The sequence below is a fragment of the Natator depressus genome, chromosome 4, assembly GCF_965152275.1.
Source record: "Natator depressus isolate rNatDep1 chromosome 4, rNatDep2.hap1, whole genome shotgun sequence".
NCBI classification, from domain to species: domain Eukaryota; kingdom Metazoa; phylum Chordata; order Testudines; family Cheloniidae; genus Natator; species Natator depressus.
Window position 1 is genome coordinate 73572129 of NC_134237.1, and position 21812 is coordinate 73593940.

The window sequence follows — 21812 nt, forward strand, 5'->3', positions numbered from 1 at the left end:
AAACCATGTCTGGCAATTCTTTGCCACAGGGAGGGCCATACTGATGCTGGGGACTTTCAAGGGAGGAGTAGTGGGGTATAAAAAAAACCCACTTAAAATTGAGGCTCCAACAGACTAGAAAAAGCTGCGATGTGTACATGGGAAGGGAAGGAACAGCATTTGGAATGCTAAGTTGAGCTGCAGGAAGAACTGCTCAGCAACACATTTGCAAACATTAATTAATGATGATTTACTTCGTACAGTTATACCATAGTGCTTAACATTTCCGTCAAGTGTTTGGATGATTTGAAAAACACCCAGCTTCAAGAACAAGATGCACGTTGTTTACATTTATGCTAATGTGAATAGCAACAACTAAATCTAACAGGTTCTGAATTAAACTGATAAACGCAAAGACCTGAAGCTGCTACTATGTCCTCAGCTTACCCCATACTTGCCTAGATAGCTGAGGAGCATGGTAGTCAAAAATATATAAGGTATAACGTATAGATATAGGTACAGTGGTTGCCTTGTTACTGAATTTCCTCACATTTTTTATTTAAAGTTAGCCTTGACATTATTTTATTATGGGTTTTTATTCTCTCCAGCTGCAGTTATTACACACTTATAAGATGAACAGATATCTTGTGTTTGCTGTTTTTGTTGTTTTATCTTTCCTTTGCTTTTAACGAGAGCATTAAAAAAAGGGTATTTAACGTGTCAGCAACTGACTAGATTTTGGAGTGGGCTGAGGTCTGTGATTCCCTCAGAGACAATGCCATGCCAATGGAACTAATGCTCACGCATTATGTAACACTTCTCTTTTCATTATATCTGAGCTGTGCATATGTCAAGGAAACATCTAGAGAGTATTAACAGGCTACCTATGATAATGATTTGGTTTTTACTGTAGCCACTTTTGAAAAGTAAACCTTCCCCCCTGAACAATTCAATTAAAATAAAAAAAAGAAACATTTCATTTGATTGGCTGCTCTAGAATCCAGATCCTCTGAAAGGTATAATGAAATTCTGACTCTATTGATGTCAATAGCAAAACTCCCACTGATTTCAAGGGGGCCAGGATTTCACCCAAAGAACGGTGGCTCAAAGCCACCTTTCTGCCACTTTCTCTCCCCAAGTCCTGGATCCTCAGAGCTGTTTTAAATTACACAAACAATAACAGATTATTCAGTTAAACCAGGTGTGCAACACATCCAGCTATGCCCTGACACATTTCCTGTGGTGGGAGGATGGGAACCAAGAGCACCTGGCATAGAGCCATTCACTCTGACTTGACACCACTAGGAGTTCTCCTACACAAGGGGCATCCCCAGCTGCTTTCTAAATGCAGCTTTCCAATCTAATTAGCTGAAAACAGCCAAAAATGCATTAGATGGGCTAAATATACGCATGAAAATCAAACTGGAGAAACTGATTATAGGAAATAGTTTATACGTCTCAATTAATCACACTAGGGATGAATAGTCCAATATTGAAATTAATTTCTAAAATAAATTTAGCTGAATATATAGAAAGGTACAGCACTGACACCACTACAGACTGACATTCCTCTTTTTATCCACTGAAAACCTTTTCCTAAGCAGTGATGTGCCTGTCCTCACTTGCAAAAGCATCTTTTGCATATAAGGAGAGAGCAAATATTTAGAGGGGCACTTTAAAAATGTGGCTTGTTTTAAAGCTTATTTGGACCTTATGGCACTTCTGGCTTTAGGGAGCCTATATGAGCCCCTTATCATATCTGGATCTGGTACCAGTGACTCATTTGCTGCACACTCGAATACTCCTGTTATTACCACAGCAGTAGCAGCATCTGAGAAAGGAGCTTCCCTGTGCCATATCCACCCGTGCTGTTAGGAGTTCATGGAAGATACACACACATCCCCTGTATCATCCTCTCCAGCCACAGAGCTCCAGCAATTCATGAAAAGAGGAGGCATATCTGAATTACTGAGACCTGAAGACATTAAAGCTCTTTCTCTCTGCTAGCACCAAACAGCCCAGCCTCAGCCCAGAGTTTTAAGGCATCAACAAAGAGACCAGTGCCCACTGCACAAGGAAGACCCACTTTCCCTGCCTAACCATCCTCCCACCAATCAACCATGGGAGTTCAACTCCTTGACTGACCCTCATCACCACGTCAAAAACCAAAGGCAACACATTCCCAACCAGCTATCTCACAGACAGTGTCTGAAGGACAGCCTACCTGCTACCATATGTTACCTGCTGTGAGGAACAACTGTTAGGTATGGGAGCTACCTACAGCAGTCCTCCTGAAGGGCTGAGAAACAGGAATCATGATGGTTGTACCTAAGAATCCACACAGGATGGAGGAGGTTGCAGCAATGAAAAGTGCCACCACCGTGTTCTCTTCCAGGTGACCTGTGGCTCACCAGCACAGCCCAACAAATAGGTGGTGTTTATGGGAAGTGGGTGTGGCCAGGGCATGCACTGATTCATTGGATTGCCTAGTCAGCATCGATTAGCATGGTTCCAGCTGAAATTAAAAGCTGCTCATTTGGGGGGAAATGGCTGCGCAAACAGTGCCTGTGCACCCCAGGATGAATTAGGCACAAAGGCGCAGTGCAATCTGTGCTTCCCTGTGTCAGCTAAGGTGAATTGAAAAGGTGAAGTCTTTTTAAAAGATTTATAACTGTAAAGCAAGTAATGCAGTCCTGAGTACTTATAGCATGTACTGTGCAGAAATCCCCTGCTCCAAGACCTCACTGTAACTCTATCAGCTCAATCTTAACTAGTCACATTCAGTCACTCCTTTAATCAGTGGATTTTCTCATGTAGTTAAAGGCATGTTCCTATTCCTTCATGACACATCAAAGCAAAATAATGAATGAACTGAAGTGAACATTAAAATGTTCTGTTCTATGTAGACTTTTTTTTAAAAATTCAGTACCTTTCTTGCCAATTCTATGCTGTATATCTTTCCCACCAGCCCCTTCAAAGACACATATTACTACTTCCTTAAACTTTCTGATGGTGATTCTACTGGATCAGCATTTTCTAAGCATATAAAATGTACTCAAATGTATAGCTCTGCTATATGAATACACTATAGGTGTTAAAGCTTGTTCTTTGTACCGATTTACCTTATTCAGTTCTTGTAAATTATTCTGAAAAATTCTAGAGCCATCTTCCAGCAGGATTTGTATCCTTTTCTTTTAGATCTTTGTACATTTTACTTAAGTATAAAAGTTTAAATAATTCATCTGAATAGGTTACCATTTCATAATCCGTATATTGATAACTGGAGACCTGTGAAATGGTAGTGAAGGCTTTACAGGTATCTTTGTAATCCTCTTTTTTTTTTTTTTAGTTTCAATTTCTGTACATAAAAGGCTGAACATCATTATTTGTTGGCCTTGGAAAACTTACCATGTACATTCAAGTTTAGTGTATTTAGTGATGAAATAATTAGAGGATACTATTTAAAAAAATCGCTCTTTAAACTATGGAACGACTCCTTTTGAAAGCAGGTAACATTTTGCTAGGTATGCTGTGTCACATTGCTAACCAGATGGAAACAATGTTTCAGAGCATAGCCCAGTTCGCTAAACTCATCACAAGGCCTGCTCTTCTCGGACTTGGGATATCAACTGACAATTACTATACTGGATTGTTTCATATAAAGCTATTAAAATGGACCATCAAGCTCTTGAGAGGCATGACTGCCACAGTTCAATGCTAGGCAGAAGCAATGACTCTGGAATCTATTTTTGGAGGCATCATCTTAGGTTTTCAATTGTGTACTGGGGGAAAAGTCAGGCATAATCAAATATGCACTGACCTACAGTTATATAAATTATGACTGACAGGGTGTGGGACATCTTTTTTCTCCCCTGACTTGTTGCTGATGCTCAGCTGCTATGGTGTCTGCCTCCCATTTGCCATGATGTCAGCTAAGGCAATCGTGATCATAGAAAGCATTATACACAAACATGGTGAACAACTGTTAAGTAAGTAATGAACACAAATTTGAATGGATAGTTTGAATCAGTTGTCATTACTGATTTAGCATTATTTAAGCAGTTATAAACTTATCTTTGACATTTAAATTACTTCACAATCAGATAGGAAGTACACACATGAGGATTATCAAAGTCTCCAACACTAGTCACTGTAATGTTTATTAGCACTGTAACGCCATTGCCCTCAGTACCAGGAGACTTCATGAGAGACTACCTGTTCTACTTAGCTTGAGCTGACAGGGAAGACCTTCTGGTATCCGAATGAATGGGAGTTCTCAGTAGTTACGCATACACAGGACATATTAAGATATAAGAACTGGAATGCCTGTGCTGCTCGTTTGACTCTGTAAAAATCTGTCTTTAGACTGTATTTTTATTCTATTATTCTAGGAATGGGACAGATCATGTCTGATATTGAATCAGCTCTTAGAGATTTTGTGAGAGATTCACAGAACCCTGCATCTGAATCCTTCCTGCGCTGTCAGACTCTGCTTACAGCATGAACAAAACTCAGGCATCCCTGTCTCTCATGTTGTTTGCTGGAATGGCTACTTTGCTGTGTTTTTATACCTTGGTTTTTTTACAGTTTTACATTGTTGGCTCACTCAACCCCTAACCTGGAGGGCTGTGGACTGCTTTCCATCAGGTTCCAACCTGTCTGGGTTGGGCGGCCCTGCAGGCATTAAAGCTCCCACCAGGATAACTCTCAGGGTCAATGGAACATGCAGGCTTCCCCACTTCATCAGGAAGCAATCCCCAGGAAACACACACAACACTAGACTGACTCCAAAATTCTGAAAAGACTCCCACATTGTGAACACTGCTTTTCATGTTTGAAGAAAAACCAGGATTTTACTAACCAATCATCAAATATGGTATGATGTAGGGGGTGCGTGCATTGTAGGCTTTTTTGTTGTCTGAAATGATAGTTCCTTCCACTAGCATTTATGGAATGTTGCTATTCTGGCTCTTGGAAAAGTATATTTGAATTTTTCCTCTCTGCCCAAGTGTATTGTAAGGGATATCTGATGTTCACTACTGGAAATGACCAGGTGTTCTGATATGGTGAACTGATTATTTGTAGTTTGGGTAACATTTCTCAAATTTCCATGGGCTCACTTCTGCCTGTAAGGCAGACCTTTGTCTTGCAGAGCTGTGAATTGGGCCCTTTACCTACATGTAATTTGGGGGGAGGGGAGAGGGGAGGTCACTGCTATGGGGTGTAGTTGCCTCCCCAAAAATCTTAGTTTGCTTCCCCATCTCCAGACTTTTCATAGGTCTAGTGCTTCATTACGTCTTCCCCTTTTTGCATCCTCCCAACTTTAGAGGATATGATATAATCACATATATCGTTCAACTCCCCTCTGTCCCCTGATGTGATTTAAAATAAAATACTTACAGACTGGAAGAAGTTTACTGTTCATTTTCATCCACAAGAGGGATTTGTGTGCCCAGTGTTCCATGCAGGGAGACATGTTCATTTCTTTAGTACCATTGCAATGAGACATTTAAGATCATAAGGTTGACCTGGACATATTCTACATTTGAATTGTATTAGCATTACAGCTGTGGCATATTTTTTCTAACTCTCTCTTTTTTTAAAAAAAATATCAAATAAATGGGATTTGTTCTCACAGTTTCTGTGAAGAGAATGATTGCCTGTGACATTTAAAAGAAGACTGGACACAGAAAACTGAAAAACAGACTATTGAGAACAATCCTCTGATGGCAGAGAGATGGGACTACATTACCTAAAAAGTAGAGCTGGTTAACAATTTTGGATTAATCATTTTTTCATTAAAAATGCTGATTTGTTAACACTTAAAAGTTTAGCAAAACAGGGTTGGGGGAGCTGACAAACTTCCTGACTTCCAAAACTATAGAGAATTTTTTTTAATTGCCAAAACCTTTCATTTTGACATTTTTTAAATTAAAAAATCCTGTTTTCTGGCTTTTCCTTTTGAAATGTAAGCTAATTAGACTGAAAAAAAGTTATAGAAAAAAGGCTGACGTTCAAATGAAACTTTTTTGAAATGATCAGTGCATTCCGATTGACCTGCAACAAAAAAACCTGGAGTTTTCAGTTCACAAATATTGTCACAATTTCAGTTTTTCATCCCAATTCAAGAAGGGGAAAATGTTGAACTCTTAAAAATATTTGCAAGATGAGAAAATCATTTTGCAGCCAGCACTACTAACCAGTCTCTTCCATCTCTAGATTCATACTGTACAAACAAAAGAAAAAAACACACATCAAGGACTACTAATAAGTACACAAGTGTGTTTATTACATTTTTGCAAGCACTTTGTTCTACATTTCAAAAACGCCACCATCAAGCTGTTGGCACATTTATGTACAAAACAGATTAATTGTAATGCCTGCTACAAAGCATTCTTTGTGAAAATACAAACTCTAATACCAGAGAAAAGCCAAAAGCATCAACATCATTACATGAGTTTAAAAGACATAGTTTTAAAAATCATCACAAACTGTTTAAGACACAAAACTGAAACACTACAATATAGAATCCAAAAGAGGTTCATAATACTTTTTGCAGAATCGGTACTGCACATACCAGAAAACTGTTGACCTCGTAAGACAGTCTAAGTGTAAAAAAACAAAAACAAAAACAGAAACCAAAAAAAAATCCCAAATCAATCAACTAATACTACTTAATGCATAACCATGCCACAAATAACTATAGTATTACCTTCTACTTACTACAAGAATAGTTAAAAATTACTGATGATGCATGACTAGTAATAGTACAAAGAAGAGTTTTACTCAAGAACTTTTATTAGAAATGCACTTACACTGAGAGAGAATTCACAATGGTCCAATAAGTGCACAAAACTATCTAGGATTTTTAACGCTGACAAAAATGTCTTGTCAGGATACATCACTTTAAAAGACAATTTACAGCATTCTTGTAGCGTTAGAAATAGGCAAAAAAAAAAAAAGAAAAAGCAAAAACAAACACCAAATTTGGTCCAATAATACTGATTTTTGTAGGGGTTTTTTACACAGGTACTTCCTTCAACTTAACGACTTACCTTTCTGTTAACATTTTCTTACTCAAAATAAAGGTTCAGCTATATTTCTACACTTTCATACAATAAGCTCTGAAGTGGCCTTTTACCTCACTTTCACATAATACAGTATGTGTAGGAAAGCTGCAAGCCAAGCTATTGCATTTATGGAAGCCTTCTTGAATATATCACATACAATATATGTCTATAGTTCAGACAGGTGCAATCCATTAAAATTTTTAAAGCAGGTAAAAAGACTTCTGACTTGTAAGGTTGCTGTATTTTTGATATATCACTTTCAGAAATGTAGCTAAGCAGTAATTGCTCACATCAGCACATGAACAGCTCCAATTCAGCATAACCATTGTTGAATTACAAAGAGATCATTCTGCACAAACCTACGCATAGCTATATGATTTAGTTAACATTTGTCTATATACTGTAACTCTTTAAAGGTAACCGTGGTATAACATCCTTTAAACAGGCAAGAGGCCATGCATTATTAGCACCACGGTCTGCATGCTCACAATATAAACAGGAATACTCACCAATAAAACTTTGAAAGAGAATATTCTTTAAGAACATCAAGAATAATACAATGTTAACAAAGATAAGAAGCACTTTTTTTTACCTACTATTACAAATTTAGAAATTGCACCTTTGATTGTTTAAAATGTTCTTAGGACCCTCAATCAAGATGGCCACTGGGCCATCTGGCAAGACTTCCAGATATGAAGGAAACTCATCAGTGTGTTTTCTCTACATATTGTACATAATGTGCAATGGTCCCTTTGACATATACCTGTAGTTAAAGTAGTTACTGAAATTAAAACTAAAAAGTATAAAAAGCTATTTTTTTCAAAACCATATAAGAAACAATGCAAAAGGTGTTATGCATAACACATACAAAGTGATTAAAAAAATCAAACACATCTCCGTATTTGACAATAGTTAGTATCCTCGATCGAACAGAACTAATTTCCATAGGAGGATTCAGGAAAGGCTGTTTAGGAGCTTTGCAGCAGAGAATGGTCACACAAACTATTAACTAATTAGGAAACCAAGTGCTAGACAACCAAAAATTGTATCCGGGCGATTTACAAGTCACCCTAACTATCTTTTGTGAGAAGCACTTTCTTTTTGTTTTTAAAATGGTTAGATGGCCTTTAGTTAAACAACAAAGCATTCAAATGTTAGAAAGTAAGACAAGGTTTCTCTTATGTGTATGCATTGAGCCGCTCTTTAGAGCGGGTAGAATGAATGTCATGAAGCTCTTGCTCCTCCTTTGACTTAATATCCTCATACTTTTGCATTCTGCAAGCATCTTTCACATAGGCCCAGTTAGCAGACAGAACCATGAGATAATGAACCTGTAAGAGAGGAGATAGGGAGTTAGTAACTAATTGCATAGAAACAGAATATATTCAAAGTTGAAAAATTAAGAACAAGATTTTTGGATGGGATCAAAATGCATTGAACAGAGCAAGTCAGGGAGTGGTGTGCAAAAGCAGTGTAAAGCTCACCTTTGCACTTCATTGATCTTGGGGCTATTCTGTGCATGGTGTGTTCCCTCTACACTGTGATAGAGCAGCCTATGGGCTGCTCTTACTTATATTTGGCTGCAATGGCCATAAAGCCAAAAACATAGCGGAGGATCAGCATGGCACAGGGGTGTCCCAAACATGCCCTCTTTCCCCTTTTTTGCTAGCAGCAAGGAGAGTGTGTGTGACAAAAGAGCCCCTCCAGCAGCCCTACTTCACTATTACAATGAGACCATGGATCTGGTTCAACATAAGGTGTCGGTGGTTTTTGATGCAAGAGAAACTGTGTACTCTGAAGTAGAGGCCCATATATCTGCTTGGCTCTAGGCTTCTTAGAAAGGCCAGAAATACTTGAGGAACTGCCCTCACACACAGAACCTGGGAAACTAGCGGAGACATCTTTACAGAAGGCAAGGCGACATAGCCATCCTGAATTCTCTTGGGGTCTCTGTCCTATCCTTTACCCTCTCCTACAAAGGAGGAAAAAGAAAGGCTCATCTATAAAGCAGACTTTCATGCTAACTAATAGCTTCAAGAGCACACAGTAGCTCTCCACAGCCCCATAGAGTGCACCTGGCCTCATCAGCAACAACAAAAGCCAAAGAATTTTAACTCATCTGTGTTCCCTCTGAAAAAGCACAACAAAAGAGTCTAGCCAGCCACTCTTAGTAATCTGCCAGGATATCTGATGACATCTACGTTGCCTGGAATATATGGGTGCTGAACACTGTTTGGTAGGGCTACAAATAAGTGTCTCAAAATACTATAATCAACCCACTGTAGGGCATCCCTGTGGGTGCTGTGATACACCAGTCCCTTCTGGTGTCTGATAGCATACTGGGTGTACCATGAGCTCAAAGGTAACTGCTGTAGGTACTCCAAGCACTAGGCTTTACAGGCTCCAACTCTCAATGAGTTCTCCAAAACACTGACATTTGGACTGCCAGAATAGCCTAGTCGCAACTGCTTTAATGGTTACAGTAAACAAACCAAAGAGCAGTGTCTAAACCAGCCCCTAGGGTTAGTTCAGCACAAGATATGAAGGTGGGTGCCAGCAATATTCTCTCCAGGCCACACCTCTCCCAGAGACGATCACACATTGGCCTGCAGATCCCAGTGCCAGAGTTCAGTCTTTTCATTCATCACCCATACGTCTCATTGTCTAGTCTGCTTGGTTATCCTGTTTGCTAGTGTAAGTCACTGCAGCTCTAGAACCTGGGTCTGCAGCATCCACCTCCAAGTCACCACCACCAACTGTGAAGCGGACACACTCAGCAGGTCATGAGCCTCAGTGGCCCACTTATCATAGGATGTGCTACCCACAGAGGGCCTGATTGAGAGGACATTCCTGACTTCTGGGGAGGATACAGGAAATGTGTCTGTGCAATTAGGTGGAACCTCAGCTAGCTGCTGCTACAGGCCCTGCTTCCTCTTACTGCTCCTGAATGCTGGTTCCTGACCCTGGCTTTATTTCTTGGCTCTGATACCCAGTTTCTGACTCTTGGTTCCTGACCCTATGATTCTCCTATGATTCTATTAACCTATGATTCTCATTCCTGACATCTGACTCTGGCTCTAAACAGTAGGCAGGCTGCCCACAATGGGGACTTGACAGATGGCCACTCCCAGGGACCCTGCTCTTGCAGCTACTGCTGACTCCCTGCCAGCAACAGGCTGCTTCCTGGCCTGCTCTCAGGCCCTTCTCAAGCTGCTTAGCCTTCCCTTCAGTCTTCTGCCTCCAGCCAGCTGCTCCACGCAGCCTCTGGCTCTCCCAAGCCTGGTTCCCTCTGACCTCAGAATATTAATTCCTTTTCCTGCACTATTAGCATTATGGAGCCCTCTGCTGGCTGGATGAACTGAAGGGTAATACAGTAATACACAGTACTGAACGAGAAGGTTCATTACCATACTTTCCAGATTGCCCTGCCTCCCTGAGAATGCTCTTCAATGCCATCTTATCTGGACAATATGCTGCAGAAAATCTAGTCCGTCCAAGAAAATAGGGTTTACTCCAGCTTGTAATCAAAAAGATGCTAGAGCATCCTGGATATCAGGGACCTGAATCAGTATCTGGTCAAATAAAAATTAAAGATGCTCAACCTGGGAACAGCTCTGGGTCTTGCAAAGGCTTACAGGTGCACAGGGATACTTCCAGTTCTTTGGAAGTATCTCAGATTCATAGTGGGTACAGTACTATCAATTTTATGACGTCCTGTTTGGGCTGGCATCAGCACCACATTTATTCACAACCTGTTTGATGGCAATTGTGGACTGCCTTAACAGACTGGAATTCTTTACCTGAATGAAAGGAAAATCTCCAATTAGAATCCATGTCCAAACACACCCCTATCAAATCCTAGCTGAGACATCCAATTGGGTTGAGGGCACGCTAAACAGGGCTTCGCACTCAGGGAACCTCGGTCTCTCCAAAAACAGCAAATATACAGTCCCACAATTTCTAATAATCATTTAACTGGTATGGAAGGAGATCATGCTCACAGTCAGTCTGAGTTGATCTATGCTAGGTATTCATGAATGGTCTCTGGATCAGGGAATGTTGGATCAAATAGGGAACCCTTGTGATGGATCTCTGCCACCCAACTGAACAATAAGCCTCATTCACCTCTAATAGTAAAACTCCTGGCAAAGCTCAGAAGAGACAAAGGTTTGGTAACCCTAATCACTCTATTACAGCCCAAGCAATTACGTAAAACATGGGTCTGACACTCCAGAAGCCCCCCCCCCCACCCCATTAAAAAAATCATAGTACCACAGTCCTGACAAACCCAATGAAAGTTCCTTTGGAGCTCGAGTTTATTAAAAGGAAGGTATTTTCTAGTGGCAATGACTTAAGCTTGTAGAACTAAATAAAATTCTGGATCTAATGACTGATCCTCAAGATACTAAGTTTTAAAATAATAAAGGGATGGTTTATATTTTTGCAAGATTCTGCTCCAACGTGATGTTGGAGTTCCTTTTTAATGAGTCCATTACACTGCCAATATTCTTCCCAAGACGACATGCGCATTTCTCCCTCCTCCTTGTAACAATCTTTTATGTACATAAAAATTATCATGTCCCCTCTCAGTCTTCTTTTCTTCAGACTAAACAAACCCAATTTTTTCAGTCTTCCTCATGTTTTCTAGACCTTTAATCATTTTCGTTATTCTTCTCTGGACTTTCCCCAATTTGTCCACATCTTTCCTGAAATGTGGCCCCCAGAACTGGACACAATACTTCAATTAAAGTCTAATCAGTGTGGAGTAGAGTGGAAGAATTACTTCTCATATCTTGCTTACAACACTCCTGCTAATACATCCCAGAATGATGTTTGCTTTTTTTGCAATAGTGTTACACTGTTCACTCATATTTAGCTTGTGATCCACTATGACCTCCAGACCCCTTTCTACAATACTCCTTCCTAGATAGTCATTTCCCATTTTGTATGTGTGCAACTGATTGTTCCTTCCTAAGTGGAGTAGTTTGCATTTGTCCTTGTTGAATTTCACCCTATTTACTTCAGACCATTTCTCCAGTTTGTTCAGATCATTTTGAATTTTAATCCTATCCTCCAAAGCACTTGAAACCCCTCCCAGCTTGGTATCATTCACAAACTTTAAAAAGTGCACTCTCTATGCCATCCCAGGCCCTTGTCCCCATTCTTACTGTTAAAAGTTCCTTAGAGTTTTAGCTGGAGCACAGTGAAGCCATTAGGAAGTCCATCCAACTTTTTGTTTCATTTGACACCAATTTCCCAAGAAACACTGATACTAAGGAAGCCATGGCTGTCTAATTGCATTTCACATTTCTACGATTTGGCTGACCTAAAGCTAAAGGACCATGTCAAGGTTCATTCAATCTGAAGCAGGGCAGTTTCCACTGCCTGCCTCAGGGATATTTCAGTTTCAGAATTATGCCAGGCAGCACATCGTCCTCACTCCATACTCTTCTGAAGCCCTATTGCTTTCATTTGGTCTTTAGGGAGATAGTCTGATTCAGTCTTTCCGTTCTTGTGTCCAAAGTAGGGGAGTCCAAACTCTTCTGCCCCCTAGAATTTATTTTTGGATGTCCCTTATTTGAGTTAGCCAACATTTTGAAAATTTTCTACCCCCTGAATGCATCCTATAAGCTTCCCATCATGTAAAGCTGTTTTTTGGGAGCCAATCTACTCACCGCACATAACATTAAAAACACCACCACTTTTCTTTCTTGTTGCTATTGGTCCTGTTGTAGCATTATTGTTTACACCTTCTTATAGCAATATCTCAAGCCACTTCCTCTCCAGGAGGAAGAATCCTGTTCAGCTTGCATCTTCAGAGAAGAGGAATTATATATTTTGTAATTCTGCTTCTCTGCAGATATCATACTGCAAGATTCTAACTTAACCATCCCCCCTCAAAGTTGAGAGAAATATCAATTTGTGTTTTTATTTATATATGAACATTTAATGTTCTTTCTACTTGGACACTTCCTTCCATAAATTTAATATTTATTGTTTATATTATTATTTGCAGAGCCTTTGCTTCCTACTCATTCAGGTACTGATGGGAAAATTCTAAGAACAGCAGTTTAAAGGTTCAGGATGGTGCCTAACTACAGATAAGTGTGGCTGTTTCTTACTCCTGTCTGTTACTACTGTCCTTAGGAGACAAAAAATATGACAAATCAATTAAAAGTATACAGGTACTTCTATATAATAACTTGCCAACAGACCCATTCATTTTTCAAGCTGGAACATGGAACTGCATATGGGTGAATGAGCAGGTAATTAATTTGTAAACACAAGCAATCGTATCCTTAATACACAACTTTGAACTCAAAAGGTAGGGTAGCTAGTGGGAAGAAACGGTCCTAGAGTCAAATGATTTTGCTCTACAAAATAAGTTTACAGCAGAATGTGTTTCTTAAAAAAAGTATTTCCTTGACAAAAATTTAGATTCTTCTATATTTCAGCATTTGGGAATGGATGGGGTTAGCACTCATGCTAACCCCATCCATGAAGATGAATAACTCTTTTCTTTTGTAATAAGACTAACTCTGAAAACTGTGTAAAGACACTAAAATAAAAATCGCATTCCTTTTCAGGAAGGCTAGTGAGGCCGAAATAGATCTGCATCTGTGAAGTAATTTGGCTCTTGCAGATATCCCTATATTCACTGGTGTTAATAGAATACAGTACATGACTGTTGTGACTACACATGTTCTTAAAAAGTAATTTAAGCTTCTCAGAAGTCCCTGGGATTATAGATGGAAAAAAATCTTAAATATAATTCTTAAACGACTGGCGATGAACACAAAAAACTTTATTGTTGTAGTCAAATATGTATATTCTGGCTTCAGAATTATTAAATCTTTGAATTTTAAAATAGTTTTATCAATCTGCAGCTTTGCAAAGGAGTGGTGTTTGAATATCAATGATCTTGTTAAAAAGTCTGAATTCATTAATGGGAAAGATCTGTCGTTGTTTCATACAGGCAGGAAAACAGCCAAGGCAAAAGGGATGTGTTTTAACTAGACTGCATCTTTATTCAATCATCTGGGAACTATCCCGCAATAACTTTTATAGAGCAGATTATCTTTCTTTCTTGTTAGAGGGTTGCCATCAACCCTTCACCTCTCCCTTCGGGGTCTCAGTCTGGTGCTATCCCCACCCCACCACATATGAAGGTTAGGGCTAGGGGGAAAGAGATGTCTCCTTGCTGTACAGCTCCATTAGAAGCTCCAAGCATGTTCCCCAGCTTCTTTAGGGGATTCCTTCCCCATAGTCTAATTCCAATTCCAGTTTGTCAGGGAACCAGACCCCCTATGGAACGAGTATGCGTGCTGGACAGCTATCAAGTGCAACAATTTGAATCTAATCTCCTGTCCTATCCTTTAGGTCACTGGGCTGCTGTGAGTAGGGCAAAAAACCCCAACACCACCACAGACAACCTGGCCAATCTGGCAGTGAGGGGAAAATTCCTTCTCAGCTCAAAAAAGGTGACTAGCATGATTCTCACAGAAAAACCAAACAACCCAATCCTCTGGTAAACTCAGAGGTGGGAGCTGCTTGTCCAACAGGCAGTGGTAGCCAGACCATAGGGGAAAAGGCTTATATAGCCTCCCCTCTGTTGCACAGGAACCAGCCGTCTTCCTCAGAGCTCCTGCGTCTTCATCCTGCATCTTCATGATTTGGGAGAGGGAGGTTCTTTAACCTCCCACTCCCAAATCATGAAGATATCATTCTGGTGAAGGAGAAAACCGTCCTTAAAGGAAACCAGCCCTTTTTGTCCCTGCAAGTCAAGACAATGAGCCCTACCTTTGAGGCTGACAGTGTGCAGGTTGAAGGACTGTGCCTAAAAAATAATGCATCACAAATAGGGCTGTCGATTATTTGCAGTTAACTCATGTGATTGACTCAAAAATATTAACTGTGATTAAAAAAATTAATCATGATTAATCGTACTGTTAAACAATAGAATACCAATTGAAATTTATTAAATATTTTGGATGTTTTTCTACAATTTTCAAATATATTGATTTCTATTACAACACAGAATACAAAGTCGTACAGTGCTGACTTTATATTATTTTTATTACAAATATTTGCACTGTAAAATGATAAACAAAAGAAATACTATTTTTCAATTCACCTCATACAAGTACTGTAGTGCAATCTCTATTGTGAAAGTGTAACTTACAAATGTAATTTTTTTTGTTACATAACTGCATTCAAAAACAAAACAATGTAAAACTTTATATTCTACAAGTCCACTCAGTCCTACTTCTTGTTCAGCCAATCACTAAGACAAACAAGTTTGTTTACATTTACGGGACATACTGCTGACTGCTTTTTATTTACAATGTCACCTGAAAGTGAGAACAGGTGTTCGCATGGCATTTTTGTAGCCAGCGTTGCAAGGTATTTACATGCCAGATATGCTAAACATTCATATGCCCCTTCATGCTTTGGCCACCATTCCAGAGGACATACTTCCATGATGATGATGCTCATTAAAAAAATAATGCATTGAATAAAATTTGTGACTGAACTCCTTGAGGAAGAATTTCATGTTATAGGAGTCTCGGATGACGACGCAGCACATGTTCGTTTTAAGAACACTTTCACAGCAGATTTGAAAACATGCAAAGCAGGTACCAATGTGAGATTTCCAAAGATAGATACAGCACTCGACCCAAGGTTTAAGAATCTGAAGTGCGTTCCAAAATCTGAGAGGGATGAAGTGTGGAGAATGCTTTCAGATGTCTTAAAAGAGTAACATTCCGATGCGGAAACTACAGAACCCAAACCACCAAAAAAGAAAATCAACCTTCTGCTGGTGGTATCTGACGAAAATGAACATGCATTGGTCCGCTCTACTTTGGATCGTTATTGAGCAGAACCCATTATCAGCATGGATTCATGTCCTCTGGAATGGTGGTTGAAGCATGAAGGGACATATGAATCATTAGTGCATCTGGCACGTAAATATCTTGCGATGCCAGCTACAACAGTGCCATGTGAAAACCTGTTCTCACTTTCAGGTGACGTAAACAAGACGTGGGCAGCATTATCGCCTGTAAATTGTAACCAAACTTGTTTGTCTGAGTGATTGGTTGAAGTAGGACTGAGTGGACTTGTAGGTTCTAAAGTTTTATATTGTTTTATTTTTGAATGCAGTTATTTTTTGTACATAATTCTACATTTGTAAGTTCAACTTTCATGATAGATTGCACTACAGTACTTGTATTGGGTTGTAATAAAAATAAATACAAAATGAGCACTGTACACTTTGTATTCTGTGTTGTAATTGAAATCAATATATTTGAAAATGTAGAAAACATCCAAAAATATTTAAATAAATGGTATTCTATTATTGTTTAACAGTGTGATTAATCACGATTAATTTTTTTAATTGCTTGACAGCCCTAGTCACAGATCATTCTACATGGCATATTGCTAAGATGGACTCTTTGGTGTTTAAAAAAATTACCACTGCAAATAAATAAAATATGTCCTTTCAGATTCATTTTCCCAATTCAGGAGGGAGATTAAATATTTTCAGCTAAAACAGTTCCTAAAATTCGTATTTCCCCAGAAAACGGCATCCAAGATGCAATTTGCCATCAGTTTTTTGGAAAAAACATAAATTAGTTTAATTTTCCAATACTTCAAAATCTGCAGTTACTGCTCAGTGCCTGAGGGCCAAACGTTGCCTTTTGGACACATGCATCAGAGGTCCAGTGAAGTCAAGGGAAGCCACGTGAGTGACTTGAGGGCAAAATTAGGACCAAAAGGTCTGTTTCTGTTGTTTTGGCTTTGCTAGCACATATTTAGAATAATAGTTTAACCCCAAAATACACGGGACTTAAGATCAGGAAAGCCAATACTCAGTCCTGGACTAAGTGACAGGTTTGAAGTCCAATACTGCATGAACAATCAGGACTAGGAACTGAGAGCTTTATTCCGTGAGACTGCAAGGATTTCCTCACCACAACCACCTTTCCGTGTGCATCTAGGGTCCACAACAGTGGGCTGGATAATGGGGTTGCATCCAGGGTGAAGCTTCTTGTTGCTGGCTGACCTCTTTTTCTACTTTTCCACACGGAAGATTAAGAATTTGACTACAAACTGCTTTAGTCCACACCAGTGTGGTGTAAATTCTAGTGCACGCTAACTGGCCCAAGTGGACCCTACTGGCATGCACTAAAAGGATCCCTAGTGCGTGTTAATGTGGTACTGTCTGAAATAGGATGGGCAGTTAGTGTGCAACATGGTAGTGCACACTAGAATTTACACCCTGTTGGTTTGGACTCAACCACTGTATAAACAAGCCTTAAGGAAGGCTGAAAAGAACTCAGGGTGGTGCCTTAAATTCAAGCAGGAGACCATCTGCTCCTTCAACATGAGGCAGGAAACAACTTGGGATTCTGCCGGCACAGAGCTTAGAAGTTAGATGCAAAACTTCCTGTATCACCACCTGCCTGAAGGACAGGGAAAAAGAGCTCACTCCCTCATTTACACCCAGGAGCAACCATGCAACGGAAACCTATGCTTCATGAACAAAACACATAATAATGCAGTGGCATGAGTGTATCTGAGAGCAGAATTTGTCATTTGGTGTCACTTCAAAGCTTCTGTACTACCTTCAATGTATAGACCAAATTCTGTCCTCGGATACATGCATGCAGTTCCCATTGAAGCCGTATGTGCCTATCTGCAGCCAGAATTTTACCATGTGCTTAGCTTTTGGTAGTCTTAATTTTCTATCTGAACAGCTGCATGCAATAGTGGTCCAAAAGTGCATTATCTATAACTAATATGATGCAACGAATACATCTCTCTACAACTGCCATGGTTGCATGCACTGATGTCTATGGAAATAATGGTTCATGGTACAATTTACTGAGTAATTAAAAAAAACCCCGAAATTAGCTCAATGAATACAAAGTAAGCATGAACATGGAATGGCAGACAAGAATAAATGCAAATGGGCTCTCTTAGCCAAGCAATGCTAGAAGTGGCAGAGGAAGAATCTGCTGAGCAGGGGTCCTGGAGTGAAAAAGCCATGATAATGTCCCAGTATTGTTGAGCTATATGGGTGCTTAAAAGTGACAGTAGCTACACATGCCAGTGTACGTAGGGTATGGAATAAACCAAGCACCCACACTACCACAACACACCCCAATGGGCTGTGAAGAACTGTGGTCCACACTAGCCACCTTCCCTTATCACCTCTGGAGTACTGGCAACCTATTATCGTTCCTTTCTGCCCATTGCATTTTAGGGGAGGGGCTCTCGACACCCTATACTCCCCCCCCCTTTAGAGGACCCACTTAAGTTACTGATAATTTAGCCTATCATCTCTTTTACTGGCACCTGGAAACCTCTATCAGTCTTTGCAGAAATATCTAAACAGTTTAAATACTCTCATCTTCTCTTAAAATAATTTGTCATCAGAAATGCTCCCCTTCCCTCACCTTCTTTGTCATATCGCCTAGCTCTTAAAAATTATTTCCATCTTTTCTTACTATAACTACTTTAGCAAAATTAAAAATTCTAGGACAGAAGCAAACAATGCGTTCACTTGCTTTAAATAGCTACTTAGTTCATGAATCAAATGTCAGAAAATACATGATCTTCTCTGTTGAATATATTAAAGCTTTCTCCAGTTAATTTTGAGTGCTCTGTCCACAAATTTAACTTGAAATTATTGGCCATAGATAAAATACTTCTTCTTTAGCAAAGTGGTGAGGAAAGAATACTTAGTTAATTCTTTTTTCCCCAAGCTGAATCAAATCTTTCTGGAAATACCTGCTGTCACTTTGGGTTCCAATAGGGTTTGTCTGCAGCAGTTCACTGAGCTGCTACTTTTTCCTGATAGTGACTGCCTTGTGCTCCAGCATCTAATCTTTCATGTTAAAAAACCAACAACCCTATTTAAATCCTTTATGTCTGTGAAGAAAACCTTCAAAGTGTGAGCCAAGTATAAACTGATGTAATTATATTGTCTTGAATCTGTCAACAGCCTGAGAATAACTCTAAGAAAATTGTGAGCTTTCCTAATACATTTCAATTAGATGTTTACTCTGGAGCCTAACAATGGAATTATTAGTGTAAGTGTAAATAATCATTTTGCTGCTGAGCAAACTACACAAGGAAAAATGGGAGACACACTCCCTTATAAATTCTGTGCAGTCTCAGTGTGTAATTGTAAATGGACTGTGCTCAAGCTGTGGTTATAATTTAGGGGATTACCAAAACAGCAACCTGCCTAAACTGTCTTACTCAGAAAAGCGGTTTTTAAAGAAACATTAGAAGCAGTCATACTTGAAAGGTATGTGACAGGAGTAACTAATTCAGAAGTGGTATGTGTTCTGTGTGATTTACATATTAGCATAGAGGGGCTATTATCAGAGATGGTTAAATTGGTTTGGGCAAGAGAAGGACTGAGAAGGCATCCACTCCCCAGACATAACCTGAACTTTATTTCAGAGTCAGCTATATCCCCAACTACCACTGAGACTATTTTGCTGTGTGGGGCCTCACAGTCTCTCTATAAGACCCCACTGATGCCCTGTCATTCCTAGGTTTGGAGTCGCTCTGTGCCTTCCTTTCTATTTATTCCTCAGTCTATATTGCATGCCTATGGGACATCTGCCCTTTTACATAAAGATATGTACTATGGGGCCGAAGGTAAAATAGCCTTCACTCTGGCTCCTGCCACCACAGAACGTGTGGAGATTTGAAGCTTGTTTTATGCAAGCAGGGGAGTCTGAATGAGGATCACCAATAGGGCAAAATCGGTGGTTTGGATAAAGCAGCATTGTCTCTAAGGAACTGAGTATAAAGGCTGAGAGCCAAAAACTCCTAAGTTCAAAACCTTCTCTACCACCAAATCACTGTGCAGCCTCGGAATACTACTTCTCAGGTGTGCTGTAAGGATGAATTAGTTAACAGTGCTTTGAAAAATATTAAATGATACGCAAGTGCTAAGTGTTTGTTAGTTGAACTTTTAAATGCTTATTTGAATACCAATGATCCTTTCACGAATTTCCCATCACAAGAGAATATAGCTTAGATCAGCCATGCAGTGGAAACATAATTTTCTCTTTAAAATGTTATAGCATTAGTATTTCTTCTTGATGAAGAAAAATCTGCTTTTGGAAGAGCTGAGAGTTAATCAATTAATGTAATATAAAGTACTGATCATTCTACTTACACAGTACTTTTCATCTTGAAGCAATTAAATATAATTTTTAGACATTAATTCATCTTCTTGCTACTCTGTCACAGCAGGAGAAGTAGCTGTATTGTAGATGTAGAAACTGAGGCACAGAAGTTGATTTGTGCCACAGGGCTACTAGTTCAGTCCGCTTGACCATGCCCCGCTTTCTCTCTTTGCCCAGTACAAAGGTGTAGCAGATAGTAAAACATTTTAAAAAACTACATCTTCAATTTGTAACGATGAACATGGCTTGTTTGGTGTAAGTGAAACAGTTTTCATAGGTGAAAAAATAATCCCCCAAAAAGCATTATTATTAATAGGCTTGGAAGGATTAGATTTTTATCAGTAAATGTCGATCTCACGCACACACTGACAAAAAATATTTCCATAGATAATAATGAAAATTTACAGATTAATAAATTTTCAAGCAGCATTTCTCTTACTTTACTTTAGAGTTTGATTTAAGGCAATTTACTTTACATGTATATTTTGACTGTGATGTTGACAGTTTGTGATTTAACAGTTATAAAGCTTTAACTTTTTGAATCTCAGTGTCTACTGTCATTAAATAATTATTGTCTGGCCTAGCCACTTTCTCTGCTCCCTCATACGTTCTCCAACTGTGAACTTTTAAATGAATAAATATCTTTAAAAATGCTTAAAAATAAACATTGATATTATCCGTCGAAATTCTAAAAAGATAAAAATTGAATTCTCCCAAACCTAATTCTAAATCATATTTATTACAGTGGTACGTAGGGGCCAGCCGCGAATGGTGCTTAACACTGTACAGACACAGAGTAGCAAACAGTCCCCAATCCAAAGACTTTACAATTTAAATAGTCACAACAGATGCAGGGCAAGGGATACAGCACACACACATATATTTCATGACAAAAACAACACACTGTAGACATAATTTTGGCCAATCTAGTGTTATATTTTTTGAAAATGCTACCATGTTCATAGCAATAAACAATGTTCATTGGCAAAAATGGCAACATTTCCTCCTGGATAAAATCTAAGAGCTCAAGCTCTTCCTCAATCTCTGCAAAAGGATGTTTGTCATTTTAACATCAGCAGCACAGCTGAAAATGAACATGAAGAGACAGTAGGCAGGCATGTGCACACAGAGGAGGGCACGAGGAGGAAAAAGTTTGGTGGGATTGCCCTGCGGTTTGCCCAAAAGACCCTTCTAAACATAGCAGAGGAACAGATACTTACAGTAATTTTAATATTAACAAATCAGGATAGGCTGTTTAAAGGAGGATTTAACATAAAATAGCATTTTAAATTAGTAATTAAAAAAAACAGTTAACAGAATCCCTTTAAATTCATATGCCTTATTTTGTCTAGTAGTAATCGAATGTATTTTTCAGCTACTAATTCTACTGCTGACAGTAATGTATAAACAGGATATGTCAGTGATTTAGATGTGGCTGTATGTTCAGGGGCAGTGTCCCCAGTAGCTTACCATAGCAATGACTGCTGCTCCAGCTCCAGCAAGTGCCACAATGAACAAATGGAATGTCATGTTTAGCTGTAAAGGGGGA

At 39.2% G+C, this 21812-nt stretch overlaps 1 protein-coding gene across 3 annotated transcripts in view; it reads right to left on the bottom strand.

The window, feature by feature from the left end:
* Positions 1-6915: 6915 nt before the first annotated feature.
* Positions 6916-21812, bottom strand: part of GPM6A (glycoprotein M6A) — a 350470-nt gene continuing 335573 nt past the window's right edge. For all 3 annotated transcript variants that reach the window (XM_074951179.1, XM_074951181.1, XM_074951180.1), the window contains 2 exons: positions 21734-21799; positions 6916-8380 (listed from right to left, as the gene is read on the bottom strand). In XM_074951179.1, the coding sequence (XP_074807280.1) occupies positions 8228-8380; positions 21734-21799 (219 nt within the window). In that variant the 3' untranslated portion in view covers positions 6916-8227. The remainder of the gene's footprint in view (positions 8381-21733; positions 21800-21812) is intronic.